The following is a 19608-nucleotide window of genomic DNA, read 5'->3' on the forward strand; positions in this document are numbered from 1 at the left end:
AGTTTTGTTTGTTTGTTTGTTTTTTGTTTTCGGCAGTTTCTATAAAGCTATGCAGCCCTTGAAGAACAGGCAACGACTGTTCTATTTTGCCTGAAATTAAGCAAAGAATAGCCCACATGGAGCCCTGTGGCCACACTGCTGCCCAGCACCACTGCTCTTTCAGACTTCTATCTTTTCTTTCACTTGTTTACTTGTAATTCACTCACTCCCTCACCCACTTGATATTTATTGTACACCTGTTATGTGCCAGGCACTGTGAGTGCTGGTCTGGGGAGCATCTTTGAGGACCCGCCTCCATCACTCACGGAGTCAGTTGCCCCTTCTAGCTCTTGTGTGCATGTCCCTCAGCCAGTGTATGTGCCAACAGGGACAACTGGCCCCAGTTAGTAAGCAGTAGTTGTGCACATCACCATGGTCATATGTCCCTGTAGAGGTTGGTTGTGGGGAGGTAGTAGCAAGGTTACCCAACGTGTGGTTTGCAGAGCACACACCCCCCACTCCGCCCCCAACCCCAGTTTCTAGCCCCTGGGTTTCAGATGCCTTATATTTTCAGCTGAAACAGCAGTCTCTGAGGTGATCATCAATGAGAAACCATGTTGTAACCTGAAAGTGTTATGTAGATGTTAAAAATACATACGCAGTTTTTGTTCTTTAATAATAGAACTTTGATCTCTGGTGGCAGAGTTAGCCAGAATCTTTGGCTCCAAAGATCTCCCTTGGCAGTCACCAAAAATATTCCAAAAACAAACAACCCATAGAGAATCAAAAGGAAAGCAGGAAGACTCCCCGTCTAGGAGGGGAGTCTGAGCTTAATTGCTGTTGCAGAATGGGAAATAGAGCATCAAGCGGGAGACTGGAGTTTCGCTTTGGAAGGTTGGATAAGTGAATGAAGGAACCACCATCAGCCTTCTACCATGTGCCAGACACTGTTAGAAGCAGTGGACACATATTAACTTGTTTAGTCCTCACCAAAACCCTATGAAGTAAGGTGGTATTCTCACCATTTGACGGATGGATAAATAGGACTAATTAGTGGAGGAGTTGGAACTCAAATCCAGGCTGTCCAATCTCAAAACCATGCTCTTACTGTGCTATATTGCCTCTCAGCAGATGATGATACTGTTTACAAATATTAATTGTGCCCCCTCCTTCCTGTTGCAGGAAGGAGTTTTTTGATGGCTGCAAAGCAATAAGTGCAGACAGCATTGATGGGATCTGTGCACGATTCCCTAGCCTCTTAACAGAAGCCAAACAAGAGGATAAATTCAAGGATCTCTACCGGTTTACATTTCAGTTTGGTCTGGACTCTGAAGAAGGGCAGCGGTCACTGCATCGGGAAATAGCCATTGCCCTGTGGAAATTAGTCTTTACCCAGAACAATCCTCCAGTATTGGACCAGTGGCTAAACTTTCTAACGGAGAATCCCTCGGGGATCAAGGGCATCTCCCGGGACACTTGGAACATGTTCCTTAACTTCACTCAGGTGATTGGCCCTGACCTCAGCAACTACAGTGAAGATGAGGCCTGGCCAAGTCTCTTCGATACCTTTGTGGAGTGGGAAATGGAGCGAAGGAAACGAGAAGGGGAAGGGAGAGGTGCACTCAGCTCAGGGCCCGAGGGCTTGTGTCCCGGGGAGCAGACTTAGTGGCTCTATCCCAGGAGCAGCAGCAGCAGCAGCAGGGATCTGCCTGCTGCCCTGCAGCCAACGGAGGAATTGGACCATTCTGGAAATTACTGAAGATCCAGATATTTTCTACTTTACACCTTTCTCTGCCTTGTATCTGAAAGGGCTCTAAAATGCTGTATCATGTTTTAGGCACTTTCTTCACTTTTTGGTTATTTTGGTTATTTCTTTTTTTTGGGGGGGGGTTCCCCAAAATATTTGAACCTGGCTACATGTTGTGTATTTTTTTTGAAGCCTTCAGATAGAATAAGCCTGCCATTTCTTGCACAAATTTTTTTTTTTTTTTTTTTTTTTTTTTGTGTGTGTGTGGGGCAGGGTGTAGAGCAGGGAGGGGGGAATGGGATGGTTAGGTTGAATTAACATTACAAGATACAGTGCCAGATCTCAGTTTTGCATATTCTGTTTTTCAGGGCAGGTCTGTACTGTGTGTAGTGCTGTTTACATGGTTGAATTTAGGTTGTAATAATTATTTTAAAAGATTTACACAGAATTGAATAGCAGTGTTAACTGTTAACCATATTGCATTAATTCCCAGGCGATTTAAAGCTCTTGGAGAGCTAAGGCCAGCCAAGAGCATTTGTAGTCTGGTGACAACCCCCTTTTAAGCTAATTTATCCGAAACTCTTTATTTTCTTCACTTCTTGCTCATTCCTTCTTTGACCTATTGCATTTCATGTTGAGTTTATCCATCAACATGCTGCACCTGTCAGTCAAGTGAGCAGTTTTTTTTTTAGAACACATAGTACTGAGAACCACTTAAGCATTGAATGCAGAGAAAGCAGTGCTACCTCAGTTTTGCTGGAAGTAGATTTTGATAGTTTTCTTTTTTTGATGAATTTTCTGTATTTTCATGTTGTAAGTGAAAATACTTTTTTTTTTTCTTTTGCCTTGGAGCCAAAGTTTCTGTTCCTGGTGGTCGGAAAACTGTGCCTGCCGGCCAACTGACTTGAAGGAAAACTGTGGTATGGAGCTCTGCTTGAATTTTTTTTTGTAAAAGTTTTTTTTTTCTTTTTTTAATATCATCAGCTTACTTGTCTGGCAAGTGCAGAAGCCTGGGATTGGCCTGAACTCTGCCAAACAAATATAGAAGTGTATTTAATAGTTAAATGTGTGCCCTTTCCCTTCTTGCTGCACCCATGTTGTCACTTAACCCCCAGGAGTTATTTATTATCTTTGTTAATGTCAGGCTCATTTGGGGTAATGTGATGACTGTTTAGGTTTACATGACCCTTCTCTCCTTCCCCTACCCCCAAATATGTATATATACATATATAAGATATGTATATATTTTACCTATATAAAATATATATATACACATATATGTATCTATATTCCTTTGTTTCTTTTTGCCTGCTAAAACTGGCCATAAAAGAGGGAGCTGCCTTCAATATATAAAGCATAAGAGTGCCAGGTAACGTCATAAATGGAGGCTTTTGAATCTGAATTTGGACCATCTTCACTAAAGAGAGGATGAATTTTCTCAAACCTTTCCTCACAAGAGGGAGGCCCAGTTCCCCAGACTCCTCCATGTGCTTGCTCCAGAAGGCCAGCTTTGGCCAAACTGCCACACAGGAGCTGACTCTGGTCCTACCTGGTTTCAGTAGAGGGTCCTCTTGTTATTTTTCCATTAAAAAAAAAAAAAAAAAAAAAAAAAAGTGTCCTCAAAAAACTGTACTGGAAGGGTGGGTGGCAGGAACTTGTACAGTTCAGCTCCCAACACTTTGGAACAGATTGAAAAGGGAATCTTTTAAATAAAAACATAAAATATTTATACTCTTGAGGTAATGAGAGTTTGTCTATTAAACATTTGGAGTTTTCTTCCCTAACTACTTCCATCTGCCTCCCAGGTATATGTTTCTCAGCCTGGGCAGGAATTGCTTATTTTGAGTTCCTTTATTAGGAGCCTTATGGCTCCAGGCTCCCATCTTTCCAAAGATGATTACTTAAGGAGTTCCTGCAGTCGATGTTTTTCCAAGATTGACATTGACATAGGAAACGTACTTGGTTTTTTTTTTTAAGATCCTAAACTTGGCAGTTGCCCCTTCTAGAGGGACAGAAGGGAAACTTTAAAGAATCAGCCACAGCAAGTTAGTACTGCTGGAAAGCTGAAGAGGGTCTCAGGCCAGATGTCTGGCTTTGTTCTAGCCTAAGACACAAGTTCCTTGTATAAAGAGAGTTTCCAGGGGCCCCAGCAGGTTCTGTGGACTCAAAGAAGTCAGGGTGCCTAGACTGAGGTTTTAAAGAGACTGCCTTCTCATCCAGCCAGTCCTGCAAGCCCAATATTTCCTGATTCTAGACTGGATAGAGTTTGAAAAGGAAAGGGCAGGCTGCTCCTAGCCAGGTAAGGCTCCCTTATGTCTTAGATTACAAGGATATATGGAGAGAAGAGCACAAGAGAGGGTGGCACCAAGAATCCTGAGGACTCTGGAGGAACTGGATTCCTTCCCCAGCCTACAAGGTGGCATTCCATGCATTAGGTATGCTAGAAGTGGGTAGATTTTTGTTGACTATACAGCCTCCCCATCCCGACCTCCCACAAAGAAAGCCATTAAATAAATTATTTTTGGTTATATTTTTAATCTATTTGTTACAGAAATGCAAATGAGAAACCAGTAAAGGAAATAGGGAAGGACTTGTAGGTTCTATCCAGGTTGGAGTTCCTGGTGCAAGCTAGCTCTGGGCCAGTGTTTGACTTGAAAAGCAGTTTTTTAGCAAAGGGAACTAAGGTGGGGTGTGTATGGTTTGTAGTCACACTTTATGGAGAAATTAAAGGTCCCTGTTCCTTTTAGCCTAGAAATAGGTTTGCTGTTTAATGAGCAAGCAGTAATTGTGTGGAAGAGGCCAAATGCATGCCCCTCAGGTAAGCCAGTGTGTGCTCTTCACTTTAACAACATAACATCAGGGTGGTACAGAGGGGCAGGATGTGGATTTTGAAAATAGGCAAATATCTGAGGGTGACTACAAGAAATTGAGTATGTATTGGGACATTCTTAGTTTTTGGCAAATGGCTTTGAGTTTGTGGTGTATTCTTTAGTGATTAGAAAGCTATATGAGATGAAGTATTGCTTCATTGACATGCTCTTGCTCCATCCTTGCCATATTTGAATGTATCATTAACCCCACCTCTTGTAATGACACTTTGCTATGCTTTAGCTGGATGCCTCAACAGTTTTCCCTCACCTGGACCAGTTGTGCCCACATGTGAGCTTGGGTCCAATACCCCCATCTACTCTTCTGATAGGAAAAATTAGAGCTGGGTAATGATCCAAATTTCACCCAAGCCGAGGCCTAAAGAAATCCAATTGGAAATGTATTAGGCAGTGTTTTCAATATTAAACTTCCCTAAGGCAGGCACAAACTAGCTTTCTTGGGAAGGGAGCAGGGATTAAGCCACAGAGTTCATATTTGATACAGTTCTGCTCTCCCAGAGGCTGGTGTCAAAATTTAGTCCTCAGTGCTGGAGTCCACAGGATGTGGGACTCCATAGTTCATTGGATGGCCTCAAATCCTATTATGCCAGACTGCATTAAACAACGATGGGAAATTACTGGGATAAGGACTTCGGTCTAAAAGTTTAAAAATCAAAACATCTCTATGTAAGACTGTGGTTTGCCACATTTAAAAAGAAGTCTTTTGAGTGTAGTGAAGCCCAGGAATAGACCCAATTATACAATTATAAGGGCTGGAGAGAAGCTGCTGCTAGATTTGTTTTAGCTGCCCGCTTTGCCGTTTTTCTTGTGTCTCTTAATGTTGCTTAGTGATGACTTGAACATCTTGGTAACTGACAAAGGTCTTCCCTGTGGGGGGGGGGGGAGGACTTGAAAAATCTTGGAAACTGACAAAGGTCTTCCTGTGGGGGGACTCTAGCAGTATCTTGCTTAAACAGTCTAAAGGGAAAAGATTACTACAAGTTATTGAAGTATGTTAATTGGGACTCATGTGAGGACCTATCTTGTTGATCCTCCTCCTACTCCATAATCTATTTTCTGAATCCTAGAGGGGGTTTCTACCCACTCCCTTTCCAAGTATATTCTTATTGGTAGTATATATCCAGTTTAACCTGGACTGAGGGCCGTGTTTTAGTGAGGATCTATGCAGGTTGTTTTTCCTTATTGAAAGAGTTTATGCTTGAGCACTGGTTGCAGAAGCCGAGATGATTCAAATAGCTTTGAGTAACCATCAGGTTCTCCTGATTCAGGTGCTGGGGCCTCAACATCCTATTCCTTTTGGAAACTAAGCCTGCTTTCATACTTTTTCCACTACCCACCTTCTCTTTTTGCTACTTAATACAACATAATCTTGGATATTGCCAAAGGAAGCCGTTCAGCAGATGGTGACACCCCCCTCCACCCACCCCACCCCACCCCCGACTCTGGTCCCCAGCCCTGAGTCTGTAATTAATTGCTCTTACCTGTTGCACTAATGAATATGATTCTAGGTTTCAAAGGGGGAACTTGAAACAATAGGCAGATGGGGCTTGGATGAATTGGTCCTACAGATACCCTGCCTTAACCCACTGAGGTGATGAGTCCACTACTCATGTGACCCTCCACCTTTGTGGATTCCTCTTGGTTTGTGACCAGTGTGTCTGTTTCCTAAGGTTGTACAAACTTATTGACAAAGGTCAATACTTACGTTTGTATTCTCTGCACTGTTGCACTCTCAAAATGGCCCCTTGAATATTTTTATTAACTTGTTACACACATTTTTGTCTGTCTACATTTTTCTTTTGATGTTTTTTTATTTGGAAGGTTACCTGCTGTTGGATTTAATAAATTTGTTTACTTCACTATTGACAATTCTGAGAGAAAAAAAAAACACAAACCCAACCAGTGACTTTATTTTGGGGCGAGATTTACCCGCTGGGAGCCTCTTCCAACGTGATATTGGATAGCAGTTCCTATGCTTTGGAAAATAATTCAGATGGTACAGGATCCTCAGACTTCAGACATGGATGTTGACTTCCCACTTACCAACTTAATGGCCTTTGGGGTCCTAATACTTGTAGGTAAAAAGACCAATGAGTCCTCAGAGGGCTACTACCTAAATAGTATTATTGTAGTAACTGATGTCGATTCCCATGAGGAACAAAAAGTGAATTTGAGCACTGTGCTAATGGATGGCTCCTACATCTATCAGGTTGGCAGTGATTAAGGCAAAGGACACAAGCTGAAACTGTCAAGTGCCACTGCTGTGTGACCTTTGGCAAGTTAGTGAAATTCCGAGTTTCCTTATACTCATCTGTAAAATCAAGAGACTATTATTTCCATCCGTGTTAGAATTTAAAAAGAGTTTTTGTAAAGCACCTAAATCACGTAAGTTTAAGGTTTCCAAAAGGATGTCAGGTGAGTAATGCAAGGAATCCAGAGAGGAAGAGATGGGGGTTGGCATGGTCACACTGGACCTTTCAGGTCACTGCCCCTCCTGGGGGCTTAACTTCCCTGTCTGTGCCAAACTGGGGGTGGGGTGGGGGCTTTGACTAACATGATTCCTGATGGCTCTATTTGGCTCTTACATCCTAGAAGTCTGATTATGGTAGACCAGTTATGACCCTTAGCTTCCTTTCATTGTATTTTCTGTCTTGTTATTGTTTATATTCAGGAAAGCTATTGGCCAGCCATCTTACTCACTTCTTTGATGGAGGCCCTAATGACCTTCCCAAAGATTTCCAGCCTCATGTTGGTATCTCCTAAAAATAAGTAAGTACAGTGGTGGGACTAGATGTGCTTTTATTTTTTCCTTGCAGTTGGAAAGGACTTGGGAGTCATGGCTACATCCTCTAGCTAGGGAGAAGGTTATAAGGTTTCCTCAGTGAACCAGAATTTTTTTCTTTTATTTTCTTTCCTTATTATCAAGGTTAGCATCAAATGGAGGATGGAAGGAAATGGGGTGGGGGTTAATTTTTTTCTTACTTAAAAAGTGTATCTCCAAAACAGATTCTTATTCCCCAGTTGGCTCTTTGGGCTTGTCTCTTCTGTGCTTAGACCTTTCAGACTTCAGCCCAGCCACGGCCTTAACAAATAGAAGTTTGGGGAATTCCAAAGTGAAAGATTTAGGTGCCTAGTTAGAGCCTGGAGCTATTCAAAGTGTTGATATGGTGTTGTACAGATTATATATGGCTAAAATACAAATTCTGATTAGATGAGGGGCAAACAACTTCTTCACACCAGAGATGCTTAACTGCATGTAAAATGGATGTTTTCTAGCAAAAAAGGTATACAGAAGGTAGTGCCGAGGATCCAGAGAAGTACCAAAGAGTCATCTCAACAGTGAGATCTTTCTTCAAGTCCAGTTGCCAAAAGCACATGGCTGGGTTGGCTCTGGAAGTCCTATTTTAGGTCGGGGTTGTGACCTAGGTCCAAAGGGTCAGTCTTGGGGAAGGAAAGGTACGGAAACCAGCCTAACCTTTTCATTTCCTTTCCTTTGTTGTGACTTCTCAAGAGGCCCTATCTTATGAAAACCATAAAAGGCTCTTCTTGGGGCTTAATGTTCTTCCCATGTAATGTTCCAACCTTGATTCTCTTGCCTTAGGGGTGCTGAAAAAGTCCTAGTGGATTATGGCAGCAATGCAGTCAACAACAAAGCCTCTGACTATAGTGCTTTATAATCCATGCAGATTGGCCCTGTGTTTATCTGGGGTGGTGCTGCTGAAATTGCTAGTATATTAAAATAAAGAGCTACAAAATGGTATGGCACCTTAGTGTAAGACAAGACAAAAGAAAACACATATGCTCTTAAATATATGGACTTACATAGTAAAGGATGTATTCTTCTTGATTGGGTAAGTAAAGATAGGTAAATGGGTAAAATCTAAATATTTTGGGGGAAGTTGCCATATGCCAAAACAAATTCTGGGAGGAATAAAAGGTGTAAGTGTGAAAATTAAATTATTAAAAAACAATACAAGGGTGCCTGGGTGGCTCAGTTGGTTAAGCATGTGACTTAATCTCAGCTCGGTCTTTTTTTTTTTTTTTTTTTTTTAATTTTATTTGTATTTATTTATGATAGAGAGAGAGAGAGGCAGAGACACAGGCAGAGGGAGAAGCAGGCTCCATGCCGGGAGCCTGACCCGGGACTCGATCCCGGGACTCCAGGATCGCGCCCTGGGCCAAAGGCAGGCGCGAAACCACTGAGCCACCCAGGGATCCCCTCAACTCAGGTCTTAATCGCATGGTTGGGAGTTCAAGCCATAGGTCGGGCATGGAGCCTACTTAAAAAATAAACATCCCCACCCGCCCAAAACCATACATACTTGTCAGCGTCTATTAAACTGATCTTGGGATCAATCAAGACTTTCTAAATATAAGAACAAATAAAAGAAAGCATAAGACTTCTAAAACTACCTTAAAATAAAAAGCTAGAAAAATTTTTGCAATAATCAATAGATATTATACTTAATCCATAAGGAGAACTTAAAAACAATTGGCCAAAAAAGCTTCTGGGAAAAAAAAGAAAGATACCAATCTATAGGATATTCAAATAAACAGAAATCAAATCTATTTATTTAATGGATAGTTTTTTTTTTTTTTTTTTAACCTATCAAATTGGCAAAGATTTGGAACAAGTCCAGGCCAACAGAGTAAAAAACTTCTGAGAAATTAAAACTGTCAGTATTCATACTTACAGATGCTGTAAGTGTTCATATCCAATTTCACTTCTAAGAATTTTTTCTTAAGAAATATTATTTGTCAAAGATGTATGTGCAAGGATTTAATTGGTTAGGGACAACTTCAGTGTCAAAAGGGGACTGTTTTGGAAATTATGGCACACATCAACACACTGGAATATTATGCAGCTATTAAAAAACTCTTGAATGATGGAAAAAGTATGACATAAGACTGAAATAATGACATTGTTAACTCTGAGTGGTGGCATTAGAAGTGATTTTACCTTTTTTGAATTTTTCAAGTTTCCATTAATTGGTTTTCTTTATAATAGGGAAGAAATTATATACAAAAGGGGCAACAAAAGGAAATGAAAACAAACATGGCCGAGTGTCCTAAACAATTCCATTATGGGTGAGGGGGTCAAAACTGGGAGCGATATGTTCAAAGCCTAAATCAAGAGTTGTGTAAAAACCCTTGGGAGTTGCTTTTCCCCCTCAAACGAGAAGCTGCTTCTCTAGCAGCTGTCTTGGCTGCCTAGAAGGGTGTGGGAGGAAAAATGCACAAACGCACTTATGAATGGAATGTGTGTTTTGCAAGAGGCCAAGTTGGCAGCTTTGGCTTCCAAAAGGTGGGAGCATCAGCTGAAAAGAACAGTGTGTGCAGACTGAGGCTTCAGAGACCTTATGGTTGAGCCCATCTCTTCAGAGTTCTAGAGTTGGGGGCCACTGGGAAACCTCCCATCAGGAAGGAAATGGTCTTGGCTATTCCTAGGAGCAAAGGCAGCACTCTTGGCACATGGAGCCTAATCTGTTCTGTGATTCTGTACTTGGAAGATGCTCCTCAGTAAATTGTCATTCATTGAACACTTAATGTGGGTTTTCCCTAACTTAATCCTCACAACAACCTCATGAAGTAGGTACTAATGTCCCCATTTTAAAGGTGAGGTAACAGGTTCAGAGACAGAAAGTCATATGTAGCCACTACTCTGTCATTTTTCATAAACTGGATTTTTGAATGTTCACAATAATCCTTAAAAAGATACTTTCTCATTTTATAAACTGTGAAAATATACTCAGATGAGATTAAAGTGGTTTGCCCAGAAGCAGAGCTGAAGTACCAGCCCAGGTCTGTCCATATTCAAAAGCAGACACTTACTTTGTATCCAGACTGGAGTCTCAAGACAAACGGCAGCTAAGCTCTTAACAGCTTTGGAGCTCAAGGTGGGGGTGGGGAAAGAATCCAGCAACACTGGCAGTTTTAAGATGTTCTCAGGGCATTCACTGTATACCTGGGAAGCTTTTCTCTTTATAAGGGAGCTTCATAAGCAAGTTGCAGTATCTTGCTCCTAAATCACGCTCTTCAGTTGTGGCTCCTGGTTCCCAACTTATACATTGGGCCAGTTGTTGTCGAAGTTAAAATGATTAAACACTGCCTCAAATGCCCAACCTTCAGAGTTAATTTTAAGTATTCTAGTTATAAAATCCCACCACATTTGACATAGAGTCTTACAGGTTTTGTTCCAGGCCTATGCATGTCTTTGTGTATCTTTCTCTATTCCGTAACTCTCCATATTTCCTACAGCAGAGACTGGGAATGCATAATCATGTCTTTACAACAATCCCATGAGGTGTGTACCATTACTGTCCCAAGCACAGAAACGTTACTCAAGTTCACATAATATGTAGAAAAGTTAGGATTCAGAGTCCTTCTGTATCCAGAGGTCCAACTGCTACTTCTTGCCAATCTCTTTTCTAGAAATTTTACTTACCATTTTTAAAAGTGGCTATCAAGAACTCCATTGTGCTCACCCTGCGATATCTCCTCTATACATGTGTGAAACTATCCCATTACAGCATACTGCTACAGAAGTGGAATTGCTGGATCCCAACGTATGGAGCACTTTTACAACGGTTTTCAAGGGTTTTGGTAGGACACATGATATATGCCAGATTAGCTCATCTCTTTCAAAAGGCAGATAAATATCTCTTTCAGAGTTGTGTGTGCCTGTACCCATGTCCTTTCCAACACAGAATGTTAATACTTTGAGAGATGATTAAAAAAAATAGCGTTCAGTGAAATTGAAGCTTTCAGTTCTAAGGGGGAGATCTGGTGTGATGGAGGCACCTAGTGGTGAAGGGTGACACTGCGGTCTCCCCGAAGGGAAGGAAGCATTCCTAAAATTGGAGTTGGAAGGGTGCTTCCAGTGTTGGTGAAAAACAGTCAGTCTTCCACTCTCCTGTGTCTGTGGACCTGCCAGATTTTCAGTTCAGCCTCTTTTCCCTTCAATTTTATGAGAGAAGTCTGCCTAACAGAAATTTGCTTCATAGATACATCATCAAAAATCTACATAAGCCACAGTCCCTTCCTCCTGGTTTCTTTTCCTACATACACCATTCAATAGGAGTATTACATGGAATGAGCACCTACTACAACTTTCCTGTGTATAAGTCCACTGACCCAAAGATAGTACAAACTGGTTTCCTTCTCACCCCGTTTTTAAGATGCTTGAATTTTAGGCATTTATTGAAAATTTGTACATGCCATATAAATGGACTGAACTTTAGCCTGACCACATTCTCTGCCATTGCCCACAAGGGATAAGAAATGGCACATGGAAAATGATGGGCAGACTCACAAACACACGTTTGGGGTGGTGCTTTCCTCTTCGTCTTTTATTCCCATCAGTCCTAGGCCAGAGAATGATCCATGAGTGCTGCAACAAATGAATGAAGATAGGTTTTTAATCCACAGGGCTGAAAGAATGGTTACAAACTCCTACATAAGAGGTGGTAAGTTTTTTATTCATGAGAGACACAGAGAGAGGCAGAGACACAGGCAGAGGGAGAGCAGTCTCCATACAGGGAACCCGACGTGGGACTCAATCCTCAAGGTCTCCAGGATCACACCCTGGGCTGAAGGCAGCGCTAAACCACTGAGCCACCCAGGCTGCCCAAGTTTTTTTGGGTATATGTATGCAGCAGGGCACAGGCAGGTTAAGACAGTTTATGGAAAGCTGCCTACTGAAAATGATTCAATGGAAAGAAGACTGACCAGTCTTAGAGGCCTAGAATCGAGACCGCTCTACCATTTAACAGATTTGAAACATATCTCAACCAAGGGTGAATGACTCCAAACTGAGCCTCAATTTCTATAACTATAAAACAAATACTTAAATTACTATCTTACAGGGCTTTTGTGAAGACTGTAGAAAATAGCTAAAATATACAGATCATTTCCTTTTGCATTCCTCAAAAACCATACAGATCATTCACCATGTACCAAGCATTCTTTTACGTACTTTTTAAATATACATCCTCATTTAATCCTTCAAAACAGCTTATGTACCTAATGTAGGTACTAATGCAAGTATTAATTATTATGACCATTTTTCAAAAATAATCTCCTAGACTTAAATAGGTTGCTCAGTAAGTTGAATGACAGAACCAGGTAATAGCAATCTGCCATCAAGAGTCCTTTTAAATAATGTTATATTGTAAAACACTTGGTACAATGGCTGGAACTTAGGAGTCATTCAGTACATGTTAGTTCCCTGCCTCCTTGTAGTGAATATTCAAAGGTTTGGGTTCAAGGGCTAAGGAGCTCTCCATGGCAAAGCAGGTAGAAATGAGCAAAGACAAACCCAGAATCTATCACCACCTGATAACTTACACCAACAGTCTTTTGGACATGAAGGACTGGAACTCTGTGTGGAAAGTGGCTCTGGAGTCAGACTATCAGGGTTCAAATCCTAACTACACTTACTAGGCTGTGTGACCTTAGGCAAACTTCTTAATCTGAGCCTTTTTCTCCACTTGTTAAATGAGGATTCAGCACCTCAACTGAAAACATGCCATGTAAACATGCCTGACACTTATTAAGGGTTTGATGAATTAGTACAAATATAGTCATTTTTTTTTAATTTTTTTTTTTATTTATTTATGATAGTCACAGAGAGACAGAGAGGCAGAGACATAGGCAGAGGGAGAAACAGGCTCCATGCACCAGGAGCCCGACGTGGGATTCGATCCCGGGTCTCCAGGACCGCGCCCTGGGCCAAAGGCAAGCGCCAAACCACTGCGCCACCCAGGGATCCCTAGTCATATTTTTTTTAAAGATTTATTTATTTATTATAGAGAGAGACAGACACAGGAGGAGGGAGAAGCAGGGTCTATACCGGGAGCCCGACGTGGGACTCAATCCCGGGATTCCAGGATCGCGCCCTGGGCCAAAGGCAGGCGCTAAAGCACTGAGCCACCCAGGGATCCCCTAGAGTCATATTTTCAGTATTAATTTTAACTTTTGAAAATAAAAGGATTAAGAGCTGAGTCAGGCTCCAAGCATGAGGAAACCAATTCTCTTTGCTACTCCTTCCTGAGCTACTTCTACCCCTTCCCAAGACCATGGGATCATGGAGAAAGCTGCAAAGACAGGCCCAGAGAAGTTAGTCACACAGGAAGCTTATAGTTTGGATAAAGGCATGCTCCTTCTGCTGGGTTTGCCCAACAATGCTACAGCTATCAAAATGTAACTTTTAGAAGAAAGAAGGGGGGGGTCCCTGAGTAGTTCATCTGTCATGATCTCAGGGTTTTGAGATCCAGCCCCATTCCCCCCCCCCCCCCCGTCCTCAGCAGGGAGTCCACTTGAGATCCTCTCCTTCTCCCTCTGCCCCTCAGCCAAATCAATCAATCTTTAAAAAAAAAAAAAATTAGATTTTCTTACTGCAGGATTTGATATTGCCAAGGTGTTTTCATGGCTTGTCATATGTTGTTTTAGGTTCATACTAAGGTGGAGGTCCTAAGCCTTTTTGCTCCCTGACCCCAATGCTCCTTTCCTCAAGCCCTCATTCACTGTAGAATGACCTGGCCACATCTGGAAGGAGAAAGCTTTGGCCTACTCTAGCTTAGTTTGCCTACACAATGGAGAACTGCAGTCTAAATATTCTACCTGCAACACACAGACCCTGCCACTTATTTTACCACCACTTCCACATACTGGCTCTGAGGAGCTATGTCAGGGCAAGTCCACTTGCTCTTAACCAAAATATTTTTTGTCAATTTATGGTCACCTCATGCTGTTAACCTACCCACAAAGGGCTGTCTGAAGTATCAAAGATGGGTTTTTGTTTCAAATGTAAACACTTAATGGTAGTTTCTGTTCCTCACAGACCGCAATTCTCTCAGACTGCCCAGCAGGCAGCCTATCTCCCCAGTGGCCCTGAGATGCATGTTAAAAGGATTTTATGACAGGAAATTAATTTCTGATCCGGGTTTCAAGGCCTGAGGCATTCATGTTCTGCAATCTAGGATCTTAGGCCTGGAAAAGAATCCTAGAATGCCAAAATTTTAAGGGACTTTTTAGAAGTAAATATAATCTAGTGATTTTCAAACCATGCTCAAAAGAGCTACTGCCCTCTTACTTCTCTCCCCCCAATATATGTACTCACTCATCCACCTACGCACTCATTCCAGAACTGCCTATCTTTATGCTCTAGGATTTAACAGCAATTTTTCTTCTAAAGAAAACATTTTATAGTTGAAAGGGTTTGAAAATCACTGATTTACTCCAAATATCTCATTTTACCAAAGGGAAATTGAGACCCACAGTGGGAAAGTGGCTTGGCTACTTGTCAGAGTAGGTATGTAATAGAGCTGGAACTGGACCGAGTTCTGTTCCATTATTCTTCGGGCTTTGAACCAGCAAAAGCAGGTCTTCTTTGCAGAGGGAGATGGACGAAGGCAGGAATATGCTCCTGAAATGTAGGAAAGATCCTATATGCTCTGGGCCTTGCCCTAGACATTCTTTGTTTTTACTCAAGTGGGGTTAGGCAGCTGCCTCTTGTCCCACAGAAGCTGCAGGACCTAAGATCTCTGGCTTTAAACTGGGATGAGCTACCTGCCTGATAGTAAGCTAGTAAGAGTAATTATAGAAGAACATATACATGTAAAATGAAGATATAATACCCATCTCTTAAAACTAAAAAGAGAGGATTCCTGGGCAGCCCCAGTGGCTCAGCGGTTTAGTGCCGCCTTCAGTCCAGGGTGTGATCCTGGAGACCGGGGATTGAGTCCCACATCGGGCTCCCTGGAGCCTGCTCCTCCCTCTGCCTGTGTCTCTGTCTCTCATGAGTGAATAAATAAAATCTTTAAAAAAAAAAAAAAAAGATTCCTGTAAGTCCTCATTTATGTGCATGAATGTGAATAAAAGGCCTTTCTCTAAGAACAGCTGAAGTTCAGAGGCCAGAATCATGAAGGGACAACCTTTCAGTTCTTACCTCTTGGTGCCTGGCAGCAGGATGAGGCAGAGGGTGCCTGGGCCCAGGCTGTGGTAGAGCTTTCCTATCTTCCGGCCCCAGCGCCAGGCTGCTATCTTTGGGTGGTCCACCTTCAGAGCCTAGGATCAAAGCCATATATTGACACTCAGCCAGAGTATCATCTGCTCACCTTTGGAGGGGCTGCAACTTTCTTCCTCAGACTGTAGGACCATGGGATCCCAGGAAAAGTTCTGTAAAAATCCTCTATCTGAAGCTAAAGCCCCTACCTTCAAGGTTCCCTGTCCACCCCAGCATCTCCAGGCCACAGGTCAGTTTTAGGAGTAAATTGTTCTTTCATATGGATTGGGTCTTCCAGGGCCCCTTGGCAGAAGAACCACATTACTAATGGCCCCTGTCACTAAGTATCTTTGTGACCTGGGCAAGTCACTCAACCAGTTCTGGCCTGTATTTCTCATTTATTAAGTGGGAGATTAGACTAGGACAGTTTCCCAAACTTCAGCCATTCACCATCTACCTTCACCCTTCTTTTTGTGTATCCCTCTAATATTTTTCTTTAAAGTGAGTCAAGTTTCTTCCTTCACCTCATTAAATTATCTATGAAGTCACAGGTTCAATGTGATTGTTGTGTAAGTATTAGAACAACAAGATCTTAACCTAGAAGTAGGGGGGAAAAGTCCATCCAGGGCCACTAAAAAGCATCTTGTGTATGTACTAAACTTTGGGAAACACTAGATTACTGAAGGCTTGCCCAGTCCTTTAACCTCCTATGTTAGCCCCTCAACTTCCCTTGGAGAGCCACCTGGAGGATTAAAAGCCTGATGGTAGCAGGTATGGAATGGATAAAAGTATAAGATCTTGGAGAAAGAAAAAGGTGTCTAGGGCGAGAAGAAGCTGGAGTGTGAAATAAAACTAGTGCCAAGTCAGAAAAAAGATCAAAGGCTTGAGTGTCACTTGAGCTGGACTCTCCTAACTTCTATAAACATCAGAAGGAAAATCAATAGTTAGAGCCAGCCAACCAAGGTAGCTACCTCTAATGCCAGGATACACTCACTCACCTGTAAGGCCTGCTGCTCAGAGGGGGGAGGTATGACACGAATCCCCGGGGGCCTTCTTGATTCAGGAGGTAAGCCCCTGAGCCAAGCATGGAGATGCCTGGGGGTTAGGGCGTGCCGGCCTTTCAGCTTCCAGTCCTTGCCTTTAAGAATGTCGAGGGCCCTCTGGGCACTGCCAAAATTTTTGAATTCTGAAAGCAAGAATAGCCCCTTCTGTTATTAAGGGCCACAGCTGTTAACCCAGTCAATCACCCCAGGTGGGCTTATGTGGTGAACATGTAGACTTACTCAGGAAACAGTATCTTTTTTGCTTTCCGCTTTTAAGATCTTTAGGCAAGATCACAGCTTCCAGGCCAAGGAAGAGGTTGGACTGCTGCAAGAGATGTTCTTTGAAGGTTTCACTCACTCCAGACAGGTATATAGTACCTCGGTTTTCAGAATCTTGTTGTAGCTCGTTCACAAGAGTGTTACAGTCAAGGGTGAGCTCTGTCACAGGTCTCTGCACCTAACCAAGGAAGATGGCATTAGTGGTAGAAAGTCACACTTAGGGGCACCTCAGTGGTGCAGTTAGTGAAGCCATCAATTCTTGGTTTCACCTCAGTCATGATCTCAGGGTCATGAGATCAAGGCCTGCATTGGGCTCCACGCTCAGCACAGAGTCTGCTTAGGACTCTCTCCCTCTCCCCCTTTGCCCCTCCTCCTTGGTCTCCTCTTCTCTCTCAAAATAATAAATAAATCTTACAAAAGAAAAGAAGGTCACCACTTCAACCTTTAGGCCTATTATATACTAGCAAGTAATTCTGCAGTTTCTGTATAAGGGGGTTAATGACAGATGCCTCAGAAAACTATGGTAAACACTTAATACTTAAATATAAACGTTTTTATGTAAGCATACTATCTCCTCCCTTTCCTTCCCACCAAAACACCCTGCAATGGAAATGAATTCCCTGATTTTTACCGCAATGAGACTGATTATTTGCAATAAGAAACTTCAAAACACCATTTGATCCCCTTGAAAGCTAAAGGAAAGGGTTGCTACAGAAAAACACCCCAAATAAACCATCTGGGGTCTAAGTAGTGATAAAGAATACAAGGAAGACCCCAATGCAGCCCAGGCTGATTCTGACAAAAATTAAAGCTGTTGTGTTTTAGGTCACTGCTAGAAGAATGCTGGGCTTGACTGAAGACTTCCCATGATACAAAGTCTTGTGCTCAAGAGTCTTGAGGGCTTTTTATTATATACTAGAGCACTATAAATACAGGCTGTGCAAGGTCAGGGCTGAAGGGTGCTGCTTTTTGCTTTCTTTGGCCACTCTACCTTGATGCAGGCACCTTCTACCAGAACGCCATCCAAGGATTCTATGGCCAGCTGAGCAGCTTCCAGGACTTCATATTGTATACAGAGATGTGGCTGCAGAAAAAAACCAAGATTTTCTTATTCCTGCTTTCCAGGCTCAAACTGCTAGAGAAGGGACTGGGAAAGGGCCCTAAACTAGTGGCCAAAGCCACCAGAATGAAATGTTCTCTTTGCTGTGCTAAGCAAGACAGCAACTGCAGATCAACTTTTAAGTAATCACCAAAGTTCAAGAACTGATTTCTCAGGCAGTAAATAACCTGTGTCAATTAAAATTTAAGTCTTCTCTCCATGGGTGGTATGGGCAAAGCACTAACAAATCTTTACTAATCAACTTGCTTTTCATATTTATTATGAACCACTGAATTCATCAGTGCAAGTCATTCAGATTCTCATTTGTTGTTAGCTTAATTTCACACAGGCAACTTTCCTGTAAGTTTGGGGAGGTTAAATGCTTCCACTGGATAGGCTGCATCTTTAAACTGACTGCTTTTCTGCTTGATGAGAGAGGTGCTGCATCATCACTGAGATAAAAGTGCTCCCAGAGAAAAGCTTCATGATACTGGATTTGGCAAGGATTTCCTGAATACCAAAAGCAGGGGTAACATAAGACAAAATGGACTTTATCAGAATTAAAAAGTATTATCAAAGGATACTTTCAACAGTGTCAAAAAGCAATCCTATGAAGAAAATACTTGCAAATCACATATCTAATGAAGATTTCATATCTAAAATAAACTCCTAAAACAACAACAAAAAAAATCAAATAACCCAATTAAAAACAGGCAAAGGACCTGAATAGATATTTCTCCAAAGAAGACATACAGTGGCCAATAAGCATACAGTAAGATGCTCAGTATCACTAATCGTTAGGGAGATACAAATCAAAACCATGAGCTACCACTTCACATCCATTAGGATGGCAGGAATGGAGATGGATAAGGAAAAGAAAAGGAGAGAGGAAGAAGAAAAATGGGAGAAAAAAAAAAGTCAGAATACAGAAATTGGAACTCTTGGCATTGCAGGTGGGAGTGTAAAATGCTGTAGCCACTGCAGAAAACAGCATGGCAGTTCCTGAAATTATACATCAAATTATCATTTAACCCAGCAATGGTACTTTTAGGTATATACCCACAAGAATTTAAAAAAAGAGACTCCAATGTACATTTGTATTCACAGCAGCATTTTTCAGAATAGCCAAAAAGTAGAAACAATCCAAATGTTCATCAACAGATGAATGGATAAACAAAATGCAGTACACATCCACACAATGGAATATTATCCATCCTTGGAGTAGCACGAAATTCTGACATGCTACAGCATGGAAGAAACCTGAAGACATTTACTAAGTGAAATAAAGACACAAAAGATTAAGTACTGTATGATTCTACTTACAGGATGTATAACAGAGTAGTCAAATTCATAAAAACAGAAAGCACAATAGTGCTTACCATGCTTGGGGGAGGAGGACTAGAGAGTTGTTGTTCAATGGGTTCGGAGTTTCAGTTTCAGGGGATAAAAAAGTTCTAAAGTTCTGGATACATTTCAAGACCCCCAGCAGATGCCTGAAACCACGGATAGTACTGAACCCTCTAAATACTATGTCTTTTCCTATACATATATATCTATGATAAAGTTTA

At 41.8% G+C, this 19608-nt stretch overlaps 2 protein-coding genes across 9 annotated transcripts in view; one reads left to right on the top strand and one right to left on the bottom strand.

Annotated features, from left to right (window-relative positions):
* DCUN1D3 (defective in cullin neddylation 1 domain containing 3) overlaps nt 1–6473 on the top strand; it is a 39532-nt gene extending 33059 nt beyond the window's left edge. For all 5 annotated transcript variants that reach the window (XM_041747861.1, XM_041747862.1, XM_041747864.1 and 2 more), the window contains one exon: nt 1162–6473. In XM_041747861.1, coding sequence (XP_041603795.1) covers nt 1162–1645 — 484 coding nt within the window. In that variant the 3' untranslated portion in view covers nt 1646–6473. The remainder of the gene's footprint in view (nt 1–1161) is intronic.
* Nucleotides 6474–10097: 3624 nt separating this feature from the next.
* Nucleotides 10098–19608, bottom strand: part of REXO5 (RNA exonuclease 5) — a 48062-nt gene continuing 38551 nt past the window's right edge. For all 4 annotated transcript variants that reach the window (XM_041747509.1, XM_041747508.1, XM_041747510.1 and 1 more), the window contains 5 exons: nt 17933–18025; nt 16903–17119; nt 16618–16805; nt 15563–15681; nt 10098–12004 (listed from right to left, as the gene is read on the bottom strand). In XM_041747509.1, the coding sequence (XP_041603443.1) occupies nt 11923–12004; nt 15563–15681; nt 16618–16805; nt 16903–17119; nt 17933–18025 (699 nt within the window). In that variant the 3' untranslated portion in view covers nt 10098–11922. The remainder of the gene's footprint in view (nt 12005–15562; nt 15682–16617; nt 16806–16902; nt 17120–17932; nt 18026–19608) is intronic.

The sequence above is a fragment of the Vulpes lagopus genome, chromosome 3, assembly GCF_018345385.1.
Source record: "Vulpes lagopus strain Blue_001 chromosome 3, ASM1834538v1, whole genome shotgun sequence".
Taxonomy (NCBI): Eukaryota; Metazoa; Chordata; class Mammalia; order Carnivora; family Canidae; genus Vulpes; species Vulpes lagopus.